The following is an 18,562-nucleotide window of genomic DNA, read 5'->3' as shown; positions in this document are numbered from 1 at the left end:
TTGTAAAAAATAAACTGGTATCTTTTTAATTTTTTTTCAAACTCAATTTTTGCAGAGTAATAATCAAAAACGAGCAATAATTTAAAAAAAAAATAAATATTAAAAATATGTCGAGTGAAAAAATGTTTCTATTGAATGATTTATGTTGACGCCACATCAGTCAGTCGAGGTCAATCGCAGGAAACGATAATCTCGAGTATATGTATATATTCGCGTCATCATCATCAGGAGGAAATGATAAATACAGTAATGACATGTAACAAAGAAAAAAAAAATAAATAAATAAAAATTGAACCAATGAAATAATAAAGTATTAAATATAAAACAATAGATCACTCATTACAATTAAATTGATGTTATTTAAATGAAAAAAAAAAAAAAAATGTTGAGCTGCAAATAAGTATAAGAACAGGTGGCAACGTTGCCAAGTTATACATCCATAAACCATACAAACTTGTAGAAATGAAATAAATTTTTGTTAAATAAAAAAATAAAAAAAATAGTGTAGTAGTATAGACAGTCATATCCGGCGGCTATTGCTGTATACAGTATATACCAAGTACAACCGACAATTAATAACTCGGCAGGGCCTATTAATGCCATTGTTCAGAGACGCGTGACGATACTGGCTGCGTGTGCGGGGCCCCTGTGTTTTACCTGCGGGACTACAATTCACATACTTGCACGAACGCACAATTGTATTACATATTTACAATAAAAATATACCAACTAATATATATTTAATTACAATTCAATTGTAATATAGCATATAAAAATCCAGTTATGTTTTGCCAAATTCAAGTTGCAGTTTTTTAATTTTTAAATTCAAAAATTCAAAAAAATACGCAGGTGATGTTTTCTTTGGTATATAATCATTAAAAATTATCTATGCATATATTTTTCATCAATTTTTCAATTTTATATACATATATATTTATAATATCCATCGAATCGAGTCAATTTTACTTGCGTGTCAAACTTACAAAATTTTAAATAAAAAAATAATAATGAAAAGATCATAATCAAACTCTTTCGTCATATGTATTTATTTAAAATTCTTCCAACTGATGAAAAAATTATGTAAAATATTATTATCGAGTATTATATAGCCAACATTTGGCTGTTAATTAATTTTTATTATTCATATATTATTTTTATTTTTGTGTTAAGTAAAAAAAAAATATATTTATATAATGAAAAAACCATATGTTAAACTTTTCCATCTTTTATATTAAAAAATAGTGATAGTGATTGATTGTATATTCAAAAGTCATATTGAATTGTCAGATGGATAGTTAACACTGTTGCTAAATAATATTTTTCTAAATTATCCAGCATTAATTACAAACAAACAATTAAATTTATATAAAAATAAAAAAAAATAAATAAATCCACGTTGATATAATTAATTTATTTATTTAGTTGTTTGTTAAATTTTTTTAAAATGATAAACAAATAAATTATTATCATCAGTATTTCCTTTGGTTTTAATCATTTGACTCTGACTTTGTGAAGGTGGTATATATCCTCCCATCAATTTTCAACTGTTCATATTAGCGTAACGACCTTCATTGAAGTGCGCATGGACACATGTGTTTTGCTCCACTGATTTTATTTTATAAAATGTTTTATAATATTTAAATAATTAAATATTTTTATCAATATATATTTTTTATTTTTAGTTTCCGGTTTATATATTTGTATATTATATGTATAAAAAAAACTAACGTATGGTAATTATATTTTTATCATAATAATAAAGAAGAACTAATAAATTTGATTTTTACCAGCAACAACATTATGCTATATATATATTTGTGTGGCTACTAAGGCGCTTATGACATTGCGTAGTTCCCATCGAATATATATATTCCCCTTGCTTTGGACTATAACAAATATAAAATCTAACTTATTTACATATCTCGCCCGGTGTCAGTGAATTACCATATCCACGTGATGTGGGATACATGTGTGATTGTATTATACGTGCCAATGCATTTCAAGCAATAAATATATATATCATTTGAAAATTTGTTACAAAAAATACCGATGGCATGTATTTATTAATATATAAGAAAAAAAAAAATGAAAAGAGTTGAAGAAAACATTGGTGGGTTGACGAATTGGTTTTCTTTTTTTCTCTTTTTTTTTTTGTCATTTTAATAGTACTAAGTTTGTCGATTTAAAATTTGTACTTTTGTAAGTAATATATGGTCCAAGTAGAAAAAAATAAATAAAGTAGGGCACTGTTTCAGTGTACCACAGATAAAGGGTAGAAATGAAAAATATATATACACGTTGACTAAAATGTTCTCAAATTTTTGCAATAAAAAATGATATGCACAGTATATTATACACAATCAATTTATGCATTATTCAAAATGGATATATATAAAGAATTGAGCGCATCAAATAGTGCGTACTTTGGTTTGGGTTTTATATTAAGTAGACAACAGGTAGAAACACTTTTCGATGGGATCACATGTGATCTATTCGTAGGAATACAATGGCCATATAGATCTTCTGGGACTAAATTACGCTCAAAAAATGTTTTTTTTTGGGTCACATTTATTTGTGATGCACCCTCTCTCGATTATTGCATATCTAACTATGAGAAAATCAAACATGTTTTAATATGATGCATATTAATGACTTGAAAATTTTTATATCTGACGATGCAGAAATTTATAGAAAAAAAAAATTTATATATATTCAATAATTATTTCTCATAAAGTTTCAAAGTAAAAAAAAAAAAATAATAATAAATTATCAATAAATTTTTATCTTTAAAAATTATTTAAAGTATTTTTTAAATAATTATCATTTTTTTAATTCAACAATTATTCATCAATTTTTTAAATTTAAATTTAAAAAAAAAAAAAACCACTAAATATTATTTATAAATAAAAAAAAATCTATATCAAAAAATTTATCAAAAAAAAAACATCATCAAGAAAAAAAAAAAAAAATGAAAAAGCATCAAATTCAATATATTCCATTGCAATGGGAAAAAAAAAAAAATCTAAAATTATTCAAGGATAAATAAATAAATAAAAGAATAAAAAAAAAAAAAATTTGATGTGTGGGATATAAAAGCATTAAGAGACATTTTAACCCCTTAATGTATTATTATTTTTCTCAAGGGCTCTAGACACATTGCACCCCTTGCACACCCCTTTATCCATACCAATATCCTTTCAATAGATACCAGATATATATAGAATACCTTTGCTCCTGTCTTCAGCGCATAAATACAATCTATTGAAGATGCAAATATTCTTCGTATGCAAATTGACTATCCACATATACACACACGCACACACAAACACAAATATACATGTATAGGTATGCTAATGTCCAAAACATGTGTTCATCTTCGAACCCTTCCAAGCCTTTTTTTTATTTTTCCTATACTCGTCCTTGATTCTGACGAAGCTGTCTTTTTTTATTATTTATTATTATTATTATTACTATTTATATATCGCGGACACTGCATCAGTGATGCAATACATTTGGATATTTAAAAAAAAATATATATATAGATAGGGCTGGTCGTTTGCTCCCTTCTATTCCAAAGATGATCGAAACGCGCGCCCCCATTTGCATATCCAAGATATATACTTATTTCCTGTCATTGTATATCGGTACATATACAATTCAAACCGTGGGTTTCCGTTCTTACGCATATACTTTTAAAGAAGGAAAAAATTTAATAAAAAAAAAAACTCGATATATACATATGCTAGTTCACTATAGGTGGGCATCATCGAGTCCGGATGGGACTCATCCTCATCACATATATATTCATTTATATATACCCTCGATCAAGGATGCTAGCTATTAATCCGAAACTCTTTGAAATTCCCTGTCCAGGATTGACAGATAGCCTTGTGTATTCCCACAGGATATTTTTGCATGATATTAATTTTTTTTTTTTTTTTTTTTCTTCGCGTCTTGAAATTTTTTTATAATTTGAAATTATTTACAATTAATATAAACACTAATTTTTATTGAGATATAGATTTTTTATTTTTTTATTTTATTTTTAATTAAATTAACAATGTACATTTTGTATATTAAAAATTTATTATTCATTTGAAATAAATTAAAATAAATAAAATTGTAAAAATAAAATCTCATTGCAAATTTATTAAATAATATATTAAAAGTTTTAATTTTCTTTTGTGAATATTTATTTTAACATCTTGAATTTTGTTTATGTTATAATAATGAACGTGAGAAAAATATCCAGATCTTCGTTACGGTTTTTAATATAAAATATCTAATGTGCGTTTTAGAATATCTATTCTTTTTTTTTTTTCTTTATTTTATTCCCTGTCAATGTTTTTATTTAAAAATTTAATTCATCTTTCTCACTTTAGTATAGCCCTATTTATTTAGCATATGAAAATTATGAAATAATCGAAAGCGTATCGAAACACCAACAGACAATATGCAAGAACTGACTGACTGACTGACTGACTGCTTATTATACCTATATGGCCTAGTATAATAAACGAGAGAACACATCAGACGGTATTGTCTGAAACCAGTTCGCTATTTTGCATACTCGTTCTTACTTTTATTTAATTCCCTTCTTCAAAATCTATATGCTATGATACATTCTTCAATGCGTGCATTATATGCAAATTAATTTATTTTTTTTTTATATTTTAATTTGATAATTATTTTTGTTCTTTAGGGTGTTTATTGATTATTTATTAAACATTTATAAACAACTTTAAGTGTTGTAGAAAATTAAAAAAAAAAAAATTAAAATATTGAATCAAATAATTTAAAAATTTATTAGAAAATTTATCAACTCACCCTTGATACCGTCGTCTTGTTCCATTGAAATTTCCATCATCTGCAACAATAATTATATTTGAAAAAAAAATTATAAAATACAACTAAAATAAATAAAATAACTTAAAAATATCCATTTCAATTAAAATATACTTTTGATTAAATTATTTCACAGAGATGAATATTAATTTGGAAAAAAATTTATAAACATATTTCAATTTAAAATTAAATGTTTCTTAAAATGACAAAAATTGTTTGAGAGCACAACAAATAGAAATATCCTGTCGCTTTTGTTGTGCTGCAACAAAATTGTTCTATTGTTAAACAAAATGTGCTACAACGAATTTTATTGTATTTGAACAAATTTTATTTAGCTGCACAACAATTTTAATAATAATATTGCTTAATAATATTTGTTCGGCTGCTCAATAAATATTGTCAGTTTAATATTACCGTTGCACAACAATTTAATTTCTGTTATCGGTAAACTCGGTCTTGTTCTGCCTCGGTATATCTACATGACATGAATTTTCTAATCATCTTGAGATCATGACTGACGTTTTAAAATAATTAATATATTTAATAACATTTTAATCATTGAATTATAAACTAAAATATTTGCAACTAGATAAATAACTAAACTTGATATTTAACAAATCACATCAACAATAAAGTATGAAATTATATGAAAATGACAAACATAATATCTGTCATTTTAATGCAGAGTATTTTAATCTTAATAATTATAAATATGAAAAATAAATCAAAGCATTAATTTGAATTAATTTGTTCCTTAATTGTTAATTATCATAATGAAAATTTATTTCGTAATTTTGAAAATTTAATATGGTTTTAGTATTATGTGGAATAATAAAATTATTAAACTAAATACAAAATTGTTGTATGTTCAACATTTTATAACAAATTGTATGACTATTAATTTTATGACAAATTTTGTTAAACAGCACGGTAATTATTACCTGCCAGATGAACAAAAACTGTACTACCGGCAGAACAAATATTATAGAGTTTCAATCTATCGACAAGTCAACAATACTATTGCAAATAATCATTTAAAAAAAAAAAAAACAAAATAACCATATTTTTAATGATATTTTTAATGCAATTGAAAATGAAGTAATAATATTATTATTTCTATAACTATTATTGCTGTCTCTCATAATTATTTCGTAATGATGAGAAAGTATAATAATTGCGCACGAAAAAATAAAAATAAAAAAACATTGGACAAACGTGTTTTTACCGCCTAGCACGAGTAGATCTCAAATGGACCGACAACTGCATAATATAAACTATAGATATAGGTGTTAAATTTCTTTTTTACTCTGAATTAATTTCAGCTGGAATGTGTCTCATCCCTGTATTTTTTTTTCCCATTGCTATTTTTTTTTTCTCATCATATCAACATCATTAAAACTGATCTACATTGAATTATCATCTTAACAAATATAACAAATAAAAAAAATAAATATACATTAAATCAACGTATTAATTTTAATTTAATAAATTTATTTAATCAAATTTTTCAATGAGAAGAAAAAATAGTAATACTAGTTTGTCTATTCGCACGATTATACTTTGTAAATAACGACAAAAGAAATTTTTTAAAAAATGCAAGTCAGTTAAAATAAAAAAAGGGATGCGAACCCGTTTTTATTTTATTTCGTTTTGTTTATAATCGAAGAAGAAATTCACGAGTATTAAAATGATATTCTTGTAACTATTGTATATGAAATAAAAAAAAATTAAATTAAATTCTTTTATATTATACAGTATATACTTTTAAACAAGAAAATTAATGGGTCACCATTTTTATACTTGAATGATAATTTATATATAAAATTTCGAATAACAATTAAATTTAATATGAATGACTTGAATAATAATTATTTATTAGTTGGAATAATAAATAATATTATCTTGTGTTCTATATATTTTATATAAAAATATATTCCTACTTAAATATGCCCAGACAATTTCCCATCATATGGAAGCTCTATAATAACGCACGATGTACATGTACATGTTTGCTCAACATCACCTGCCATTTACCAGTTAATACAATTTAGTTCCGCTATATATAAATTTATTATTTTATACATAAATAAATTCTTTAATAAACAATCTAATAATTTACAGATTTTTTTTTTTTTATAATTTATATTATTAATAATCAATAAATATTGATATTATTATTTATTTGTAATTTTAAAATTGAATTTTCTATATTGATAATTAAATTATAATATTTTTTAAAAAATTTGCAATTTAAATTCCTGGTATTATTAGCGGAAAAATAATTTTTTAATATATATTTTTATTTTGCTGACAAGAATTTATTAAAAAATATAAATTATTTTGAAATTATTAATTATTGTTTATATTGATTTTCTGAAAAATTCAAAAAAACAATGAAAAAAAATTTACATGCAATAATAAATAAATAAATAAATAAATAAACAAATAAATAAATAAACAAGAACAACTCGTGTAAAATAATTATAATGAAATTTTCTTGGAAAATAAATGACGTTTTTGATTATTATAATATTTGACTATCGTTGATTATTGTTGTATACACATACACACAAACAAACACATATGGAATAATAATGATTACTGATTGTCTCGAGTGTTGCACCGTAAGCCGAAATACGATCTCATGGATATCCTGGCCTACATTGCTACTCGTCGTTACGATTAATATTATAAAGTTTTTGTAATAAAGTTTTTTTTTATTAAACACACTGCGAAAATTACTTGAGGTTTATTATTATGTGTGAATTGTCACGCGCACGAGTGCGTTTCTTATTTTATATTTTAGCCAGAAAAAAGAAAGGTATATGACATTTGTATTAAAATATATAGAAATAAAGTAAAAAGGTATGAAAAAAGAGAAAAAATTAAATAAAAAAATACTCTATAACAATGGATAATTAAAGAAATGAGTACATCATAATATACACATCAAATGAGAATGTGATTTCGCTTCGATTTTGTATATGATTGTCTCTTGAAAAAAAAAAAAAATCTAATAATTCAATTTCCTTGGTCTGTGAAATAATTTTTTTATTCTTCAATTCATCCGGTAAATTATATTTTGAAAATTATTTTTTTTCATAAATATTAATATGATACTAATTAATTTTATTATTTTAAATATTTCGAATAGATGAAAGTATAATTTTTTCTATTATTTTTCTATTTTTAAATTTTAAAAATTCATTAATTTTTTATTAAATCATAAAAAAAGAAATAATTAATATCAGAAATATTTAATAGAAAAATAAAATATTTAAAAATGTGAAAATACATAGACTGTAAAAAAAAAAAAAAAACAAATAAAAAGAGTTTCGAGTATTAGAAATGAAATGAGGGGTCAAAACCTGCGCTCGAGCTTTTATTTTTAAGCGCATGCTCTTTCTTCTAGAATATATCATCCCTTCTCTATGTACAACCACTAAAACGGGAGATAAAAAAAAAAAAAAAATATGTTTAACTTTAAATTCCCTCATAAAATAATAAATCTATTAATAAATAAATTTATATTTAAAATTAAATGACAAAATTATTAATCACATATATTAATTTTTCATAATAATTTGACAGATCTAAAAATTCTTCATAAATTTAATTTTAAAAACCGAAAAATTAAATTATTTCTTTATCAGATAAATTTCAGTCACATATATATATATTATTTATTCAGTCTAAAATTATAAAATAGACAATTAAATATTAATTTCAAATAAATAATTAAAAAATAATTAAAAAATAAAAAAAAAAAACTTCATTTAATTTTGAATTATTGAAAAAATTAAATTCAAAAAAATAAAAATTGAAAATTACAAATGAAAATTTAATTTAATTGTTGATAAACCTTCTTTCCAATCGCACGTTAAAGTCACCAATATTCAGCATATCAATTGACGATGAAAATATTCGATAGCACAGTCCAATATCGGCGCAAAAAAGTAAGCGCAATAGTTTAATATAATAAGAGAAAAAAAATATAAAAAATAAAGATAGAAAGAGAAAAAGAGAGAGATATAACATACAGGTAAGCGCGAATGAATATCACTGAAGGGATTTAACACGATAGTGAAATGGTGGTGGCTGGTTTATATGGTGGGGGTTGGTTTGATGATATCACCCCCGCATTTCTTGTTTCAACATTTATGTTGTACATATTTATCCGAAACGTGGCGCCACAATACGGCCTGCGCAATCACAAAATATACTATCACAAAAATAATCCAAAATTACTCCAAAATTAAAATTTACTCCAAAAAAATTAAAATCATAATTAATCATCAGAATTAATATGATAAAATTTTCCTACTATATCTTGATTTACTTGTAAAATAAAAAAACCAGTAGAAAAAAAATTAATAAATCATTTAAATTAATGAAAAACTCAATTTTAAAAATTAAATTTAACTTTTTGATTTTACAATAGCGAATAATTTAATAAGGGTATTGCAAAAATGCGTGCTTCTTTATTTTTTATATACATGTTTTTTTTTTTTCGATGCCAAATGGAGGGTTGACCGTATTATATTTGATACCTATAGATATATACTAGAAACGAGGGCTGCAAGGAGCTGAATGTGAGCGCGAGCGCGTTAGTCTTGGCCAGAACACAGGCCTAGAAGGATCGCACTCGTTCCAAATAAATTTTTTAACACTTTAATTAATTAATAATTGAACTATTTTTTTTTTCAATTTCTAAATATACGCGATCGTGTGTGTTTTATTAATATTATTATTATTTTATGTGTGTGAACAATGCATAAAAATATAAATTTTAATTATTTCTTTTTTTTTTTTTGTGTGTAAATAAATATATATTTAGCTGTTAATAATAAATTAAACGCGAGTGACATTAATAAATATATATATCAAAAAAAAAATAATAATAATACAAATTTAAAAACTATTATTGTTTTGTCTATTTAAAAAAATTCTGACTTTTCAAGTTGTTTTTTTTTTTTTCTTATATTTTCTTTTTCATTATTCAACAAATAAAAAAAAATAAATAAATAATAGTGTCTTGAGTTTATTTATACAATAGATTTTGTATGACATGAAAGAGACTCTTTCCAAGATCTATAAATGATTTTGACGACGAAAGAAGAGCAGTGATATTCAGGTGATTGTTAGAAAAAAAAAAAAAAGAAAAAAATAACCACCTACACATTGAGGGGGACCCTTTTCTTATAGATAAAATAATTTTTTTTTCATTTGTGACACATTGTGCCCTATGTGTGACAATTGCTTTAATACATGAATTTTTTTTTATCAATTCAATTTTAAATAAAAAAAAACAAACAAACAAACTTGTATGCATCGTGAAGATTTTTTAGAAATCAAGATAATCTCGTTAGATGAATCAACAATAGACTACCGAATTTTTTCAATTAAAATTTGTATATATACTTGTTATGCATAGGCACTTTTACATATATATATTTATTTAAATTGAATAATTGAATTTGAAAGAATCGAATATCCCTATTTTGTATAAAAATATGAATGGAATAAATGAGGTGTGATGTGTGAATGAATATACGATGCAAGATATAGGATAACATCAGTGAATAAAAATGACAATGAAAAATCTTTTTGATACTTGACCGCATTTATTGTATATTTTGTATATGACACTAGTTTTTTTTTGATACGTCCGGGGCGTGTATTAATATTTTTTAATTTTAGTGGTCAACCAATTTTCATGCAATTGATTTTTCAAATAAAATTTTATCAAAAAACAATAGACCATACACAATTTAATTTTTCAAAATAATAAAATAAAATCATTAATTTAAAAAAATGATAAAATTAAAAATAAATAATTTAATATTTCACTGAATTTATATCAAATTTAATATCATGAAATTGGTTCTTCAAGTGTAATTGTGAATATTAATCCATAAATGAAAAAAAATTTAAAAATATTAAAACGATATCTTATCAATTTAAAAATAATAAAAAAAAAAAAAAAAGTGCTTTTTAATCTACATAAATTCAATATATTTATAATATATATTTTATAATGAAAAAAAAAAATAAAATATATGAATATTGTGGCTTAGTGAGGCTCTTGAACTTGATGAAAATGATGATAGAGTAGTGATGCATCTTAAAACTCCACATTCATCTGATAGTTGAGAAAAAAAAAATAACTAGCAATTGAAGTAATAATGCTTGTAACATAATTATTATGTGTTTATATAAAAGCTCAAAATTAAATATTGTCTGCATATTCATTTATAAAATAAAAAAAAAAAAAAAAATACAAGGAAAAAAAAAATGAGTCTTGCTGATGATATTATTTATCACATTTATCACATTTATCTCATCATGTTTGACTATATATGTTATATGCTGGTTATTGAGTAGCGTGTGACCAGAGGACGAAACGATTCTTAGTCTGCTGATGATGATCAAAGCTAAATTCCTCGTACAATGCAATACAACACACATTAGGTTTTTATTATCACTCTTTAGATATAGATACACGAGATCATATTTTATTTTTATTTTTCATGAAAAAAATATATAACGTAAACAAATTTTTATTTTATTATATATTGAATATTAAATTATTTAAAAATATATATTATTTTTTCATGTAAAGAGTGAATTAATGTAATATAAATTTTATTTTTTGTTATTAAATATATACAGTGTCTGTATATTATTGTCGTTGACAAATTAATTATTGTGTCCTGTTGTTTGATGTGGGTAAATGTTGTATAAAGCTGCACAGCTGACAAGACACTTGGTGTCTATAAGTACATATAGCTGTATATATATACAATATGCATATACACGTCGTCAGCACATCAAATACATAACTAACATCTAAATCATCGCATATCATTTTTTACTAAACTTAAATATTTTTTTTATCTTTAAATTAACAATCACATTTTTTTTATATTTCAAAATCAATTATTATTTTTTTATTATTATAAAAAAGTGTGTGAGTGTGTAAAAGTGTTGTTATAAATCAAAAAAAAAAAAATAATAGTTTTTGCTAAAAAAAAATATAGATTTTGCTAAAAAAAAATCACATATATGAAAAGTTGTATTTAAAATATATCGATGCTTATAAAAGTAGTCTCGTTAAAAATTTTTTTGAAAATGTACAACTTTGTCAAGGATATGTACTCCAATCAAGGGTTATATATAGGAAAAAAAAAATAATAATGAAAAAGTATTTTTATATATTTAAAGTATAAAATAAATAAAATATGTATACAACATATCGACACACTCGTTGTTGGCTTGACTTATATATATGTAAAACTTGTCTTGTATATATATTGGGTACCTGCTTCGAGAGTTTATACACGGCTGTATATTTCAAGTACTTTTAACTTGTACTTAGAGCCACCACTTGTACTTATACAACTCAAAAGAGACATTCAAAATTTTAAATAATTATATTCATCAAATTTTAGATCAATAAACTATTCATTTTATATATTAAATAAATTTTAAACATTTTTTCAATTTGTTTGTTTGTTTGTTTTTAATTAAAAGGTAAAAACAAAACGAGGCTGGATAAGGGTTATATTTTTATTCATTGAACTATGTACAGGCTAAAAAAAGATAGCTTAATTTTCAAAGTAGAAAAAGAATAGTTTTTTGTTTTTAAATCAAATATCTTAATTTACTCCAAAAAAAAAAATAAAAAAATAAAAAACTAATACCGTCGCAAAGCATCAAGCGAAAAGTCAACGTATATTGAAAATTCTTAGGGGTTGAAAATGAAAAAAAAAAAAAGGGGTAAAAAAGTAGTGATTGGATATAGAGGATAGGTAGATTGTAGGAGAACAAATAATATAAGGTGTGCGACGGGTAAAGCTATTGCAAAAAACAACAAAAAAAAAAAAAAAAATGGGTTGAAGAAGGAGGAAAAATAAGAGGGGGTAAGAAAAAGGCTAAAGCAGGATTTTGCCAAAAGGGCGGGAGGAAATTGTCGGGGAGTTAAAAATATGAGATGAGCCTGAGCATCGTGAAAGACCACCTAGCCAGCCTCCGTTTTTACTGCGTCACCCCACTCTAAGTAAAAAAACATAAACGTATCTTCTTAACATTTTTCTCCCACTACAATATTTTGTCTGATAAACGGGCGGTGTTTTACTTGTAGTGGGAGAATAAATGTAGAACTTTGATTAGTCAATGAAGCAACTGTTTTACCACCACCACAATACATTATCAACCGCCCATCCCCACTATTTTACTGGCGCCTCCTACAGGCATTGCATCGGTTATAAAGTTGCTCTTAGTTTCAGATTAGAAGCCTGCTGGGACGGGTCTCGCTCCAGTAACAAGGCGCCGTCAACAAAAAATATATATATATGTTGCAACGTTGTGCTCAACACATAAAACATTGTGTTTAATAATATACATATATATATATATATAATAAAGAACAATAAAAAAATAATAATATAAACAACAACAACAACAATAATAACAACAACAACGACAATCAACTGGATTATTTATTTGGATTGTTTTTTTTTTTCTTTTCTTTGAAAATAATCAAAAAGTTTTTTAATAATTATCGTGAGTTAATAAAGTTTATACTGTGTGGACTTTGAAAAAAAAAAATATATAAAAGTGTAATGTTTTTTATTTTGAGAACGAAATTCGGTGGTATTGTTGTTGTGACACTTTGACAATGACACTTGAGGATTAACAAGAATTATCATTATTTTATTTATACTTTAAATAAATAAAAATATTATAATTATTATATTGGATATTTAATATTTTAAAAAATATAATTTATTATTATTTTTTGTTACGTGTGCCTTTTGTTGTTGTTTAACAATAAATAATCGGATACATGTAATATAACTTGTAATTTATCACTGCCAAATATGCATCATTATCAGTGATTTGTTTTATTATTTATTTAAAATAAATAAAACTCAATTAGTGTTTTAATTGTGCTAAGAAAAAAAAAAAAGTGAATTTTTTGGAGTATTTGTTTGTTGATGAAATAATTTTATTTTAATTGAAACTTTTTTTTTCATTTAAATTTATAAAAAAAGTTTTGTGTTGATTTTTAAATATATAGACAAAGTGTGTTGTATATTTTTTTTTAAATAATAATAAGGACATTATTGAAAATTATTGTGGTGAAAAAAAAAAAAAAAAAAAATTAGTAAAGATAATAATAAATATGAGTATTAATTGGAAATTAATAAATAAATATTATTAATTTTTTTTTTCAAAATTAGTGAAATAATTGAGGCAATGCCACGACACAGGGTCCGACGTCGCCCGTGTTTGCAAAATATAAAAAAACAAACAAGTGACTATTGAAATATAAAAATAATAAAAATAGAAAATAAGAAAAGAATTAATTTAATTTAAAAAAAAAAAAAAGTAAATTTATGTTGGAATTGTGCTGTGAGAGAGCAAGAATAAAAAAGTGATTAAAATAACAATTGCCTTAAAGGCTGTTGTGGTGGATAATATTTTTAAATAATTGTAGAATTTTGAAGCCGTCAAAGTGGCTTCTTCACTGGGTCTCCAGGGGCCATCAGCGCCAATTGGTGCCCAATTATTGGCTTCTGGTGGTGGTACTGATGATGCGACCACCACAACATACCACGGAAATTTGGTAACCGGCAACAATAGCTCGGTGACAGCAGCATTACAACAGCCAATACTTAATTCATTAAATTCACTTGCCACAATGCAAGCATCAGCTGAAGCAAATTCACTCGATTTACAAGCAATGCAATCCATGGATTGGCTTTTCAAGAAAGAAAGGATTTATCTTCTTGCTCAATTTTGGCAACAGGTAAGAAATTATTACATTATACTATTTTTAAATATACGATGAGTTGTAAAATATTATTTTGAAACATTTTATCTAGTATTCAAAATTTTTAATAAACATTATTTTTATTGTCATGTGATAGATTAGAGTTAAACTTTTCCGTCAACGAAATATCACAAGTTAATATTCACATAAATATTGAGTAAATAAAATACAAATTGTTTAAAAATTTCATCATAAGAATCAAGTATGAAACAATGAATATGTCAATTTTAAGTGTTTTATTTTTTTTTTGATTTTTAACAACTTTCTTTAATTTTTTTTATTTAATTTTAACATTAAAAAAATCATAAAAATTTAATGAAAAAAATTCAATAATGTTGTTTTTTTTTTTTTTGACATAACGATCAAAAAATTTAGTCAAGTATAGAAATTATTTTCTTTATTTTTTTTTTATTAATATTATTTTTATAAATCTCAGTTAAATGAACACGTTAAATATCAAGAGAAAGAAAACCAATATATATTTGTAGACTTAACTGAAGAAGAGGAAAAAAAAAAAAATCTAAAAATATCCACCGAAGATTTGTGACAAAATTCCGGGAAGTCTTCGACATTTGAATCTTTTACTCTCGCTTTGAGGGAAATAAAAAAAATGTATTAAAAAAAAAAAAAAGTCATAAAGAAGAGTCAAGGACCGGGTTAAAAAAAAATAAAAAAAATCAAACCAATAAAACTGTTAATACAAAAAATAAAAAAATAAATATACTTCTTTTCGTTAAATTATTGTCAAAAGTATATATATAATTTTCCAGCCTTTCAACTGGATTTCACTTTGACATGAAATAAGATAGACCCATGGAAAATCTTGATATAAAAAATTAATAATCATTCATCAATTTATTTAGTAATTAGATCGAAAATTGCGCTGTTATTTTTATTTTATTTATTTTCATCATTATTATGTAATTTATATCTCACGGGTTTATTAATATTTTATTAGAATTGTGTATATTGTTGTTGTTGAGAAAATGAAAAATTATTTAAAGAAAAAAAAAACAATGAATTATAAATAATACTGTAGTCATCATCATCATCATTTGCCAATAGAATATTGTCATCATCACGACAATGGACAAAATTTTTACCGGCTGTTGAGGTTGCTGCTCCTTTTCTCTCTTATAAATTTTATTCCATCTCATTCTAAAGACGCGATGCGCAGGTTTTTCCCCTTCTCGAATATTATTTTATTATTATTTATTTTATTAGATTTTTTTTTTTTTTTTTTTTCAAATCTGGAGGGGAAATGCGCGTGTACTTAAAACTTGCCGAAATTCCCGCTTGGTGGCACTAGCTATCGGAGCTAAGTCTCGTAATAATTTTTAAATTTTTCAACTACTAAAATATTATTGATATAATTTTATTATATTTTCACTACGTGATTGTGAAAATAATTGATAAAATAAAATTATAATTTAATAACATTGAGATACATGTTATCAAACATAATGATGACTACAGATAAAATCGTATAATATAATTTAACATAAAATATAAATCAATATTTCATTACTTATCTTGCACAATAAACCACTCATTTTAAATATACAATATTATTAAAAATATATACTTGAAATTTAAATAATAATATCAAGACAATAAAAAAATAAAAATATACATTATCATGATGGAATTTTTTTATTTTTTTCATATATAATATTGTTTTATTTTTTTACATCAATTACGATGAGTCACCTGTACAATAAAAATCAGAAATATCAATTTCCGCTTATAATCAATAAATCATTAAATCATCAATCATATTTCTACTAAATCACAACAATTTTTAACGAAAATAAAAAAATTAAAAATATCAAAAGAGTCATATGACTGCACAGTCAATAAATGCGAATAAAAATCAAAAAAAAACAAAAATTAAATTCATCTAAATTAACAATTTGACATGTTTAATAAACATGATAAATGTTTAAATATTTATTAAACATATAATTATCATTATTTTCATATTTTTATAAATTTTAAAATTCATAATGTACTATAAATTAAATATATATTATTTTTAAAAAATATTTGATATATAAATGCACCGGTATTATTAATTATAATTCATTTTATTTTCAATATGAGTGATTTAGCATTGCTGAGGGAATGTGTGACCGTCATATACATATATATAAAGAAATCGTGTTTGTAGCCAAACAGTGATTCATCCACGTTTCATCTAAAAATATACATATATATCTAAAATACATATTTTAAAACAACCCAAAGAATATTTTTCGTTACTACTTATTAATTTAAACTAAAAGAATGAAAAAATTATTTTAAAAAAAAAATAGTAATAAATAAAATAAATGTCAACGCATACTTATATACTAAAAAATTTAAAATATTTTTTTTTGTCACACAAACTTAACTATCATTATTATTATTACAATAATTTTTTTTTTTTTTTTTCATTTCAATATTTTTTGGTATTCAATAAAGTACTTTCAAATGTAAAAAAATAATAATAATAATATGTAATCTTTTAAAAGTCAACATGATGAATAATTAAAGAATAATAAAATAATAAAAAAAGAAGGATAATAATAATAATAATAAATAAATAAATAAAAGAACTGTTTAATGTATTTAGGCAAAGTGAGTTTGATGAACTTGAAAGGCTCAAAAAGAGGCCCACAACAAAAAAAGTCATATATACAATTTATCCATTCTCGGGAGTGTAAAGACCACCTCGATGAAAAGACTCCCGGATTGTTGGGTCACTGCTCGTACGACCCATCGACTTGTTCGATTTATTTATTTATTATTATTATTATTAATTCATTGTGTGATATAAAATTATTAAATAATCACACGTTAATAAAGATATTTATTTATAAATTTAAAATATCTTATGTACGCTTATTTTGAAAAAATAAAAACTATAAATATAGTCCATGGTTTATTGATATTTAATAATCAATTTTAATTTGTACATTAGTTGTCGGTTAGAATTGGTTAAGAGTAAATTTATACACTGACCATACTGTTATGTATTTGACAATCAAATATGTATGTACATGTAATTCTTTAATGCGCGCAACAGATGCACCAGACACGCAATCTTTGAGCGCAATGTAAACCGACGGATAAATGCATTATTATTTTGAGTATTTAACTTGGCAAAGAGGGTGCATAGGGTCGTGAACCTATAGACCTGTCACAGGTTTACACATGAAAAATAAAAAACACGTGATGATGATTAGATTGTCTGGACCTTTTCAACTATTTTCACACTTTTCATTGTTGACAGTTTTATTAACAAAAATAATTATCTATTTATATAGCAAATAAAAAAACAGTTTTGTTAATTAGTTGGTCTAATTTAAAATCAATAAATTTTAAATGAAATATTTGAAGTTTAAGTGGATCTTTATATTTAGTACACTGATGGCAGACAAAAGGATGGATACAACTTCAAATGTATATAAAATTTATTTATATTTATTTCTTTTTTTAAATAATTTTCCATTTTTTTTTTTTTTCTTTCTTTATTTTTTATAAGGAAATATCAGACTGGTTGAATAGCACAGTCAAAAGTCGAGTTGGATCTTTTCCAAAAATTCCAAATGAATATATACTGATATATAAATATATGCATATATTTTCTGGGTATAGACATGTATTAATGTCAACGATAGAGGCGATTCGCTTCGAGTGAATTCAAAGTGAGCCCATATAAAACCTCGTACTAAATTGAAGTTGCAACTGATGGTTTTAAATATAAAAAAAAATATATATATATGAGACTTAATTTACTCTTGAGATCGTCTGAGATTCCGCGCTAGTTTAATTTACAAAATTTACAAGAATTTGACGATGGATACTGTTCATTTATCGAACTCAGTTTAAGTCATG

The 18,562-nt window shown here is 23.7% G+C and overlaps 1 protein-coding gene and 1 long non-coding RNA gene across 11 annotated transcripts in view; one reads left to right on the top strand and one right to left on the bottom strand.

Annotated features, from left to right (window-relative positions):
- Positions 1 to 8,909, bottom strand: part of LOC122861045 — a 124,190-nt gene extending 115,281 nt beyond the window's left edge. Inside the window, exons 1-2 of one of the 2 annotated variants that reach the window (XR_006374461.1) lie at positions 8,708 to 8,909; positions 4,828 to 4,867 (exon numbers count right to left, since the gene is read on the bottom strand). This is a non-coding gene — a long non-coding RNA (uncharacterized LOC122861045). The remainder of the gene's footprint in view (positions 1 to 4,827; positions 4,868 to 8,707) is intronic. The other variant, XR_006374460.1, reaches the window with a different exon arrangement.
- Positions 8,910 to 9,453: 544 nt separating this feature from the next.
- Positions 9,454 to 18,562, top strand: part of LOC122861043 (homeobox protein cut) — a 48,155-nt gene continuing 39,046 nt past the window's right edge. For 3 of the 9 annotated variants that reach the window (XM_044165204.1, XM_044165201.1, XM_044165203.1), the window contains exon 1: positions 12,735 to 14,659. In XM_044165204.1, the coding sequence (XP_044021139.1) occupies positions 14,552 to 14,659 (108 nt within the window). In that variant the 5' untranslated portion in view covers positions 12,735 to 14,551. Of the gene's footprint in view, positions 9,980 to 12,733; positions 14,660 to 18,562 lie in introns of those variants that run through there. The other 6 variants (XM_044165207.1, XM_044165206.1, XM_044165198.1 and 3 more) reach the window with 5 other exon arrangements.

This window comes from Aphidius gifuensis, linkage group LG1, assembly GCF_014905175.1.
Source record: "Aphidius gifuensis isolate YNYX2018 linkage group LG1, ASM1490517v1, whole genome shotgun sequence".
NCBI lineage: Eukaryota > Metazoa > Arthropoda > Insecta > Hymenoptera > Braconidae > Aphidius > Aphidius gifuensis.
The sequence above is the reverse complement of the archived record's forward strand: the minus strand, read 5'-3'. Positions and strand labels throughout refer to the sequence as shown.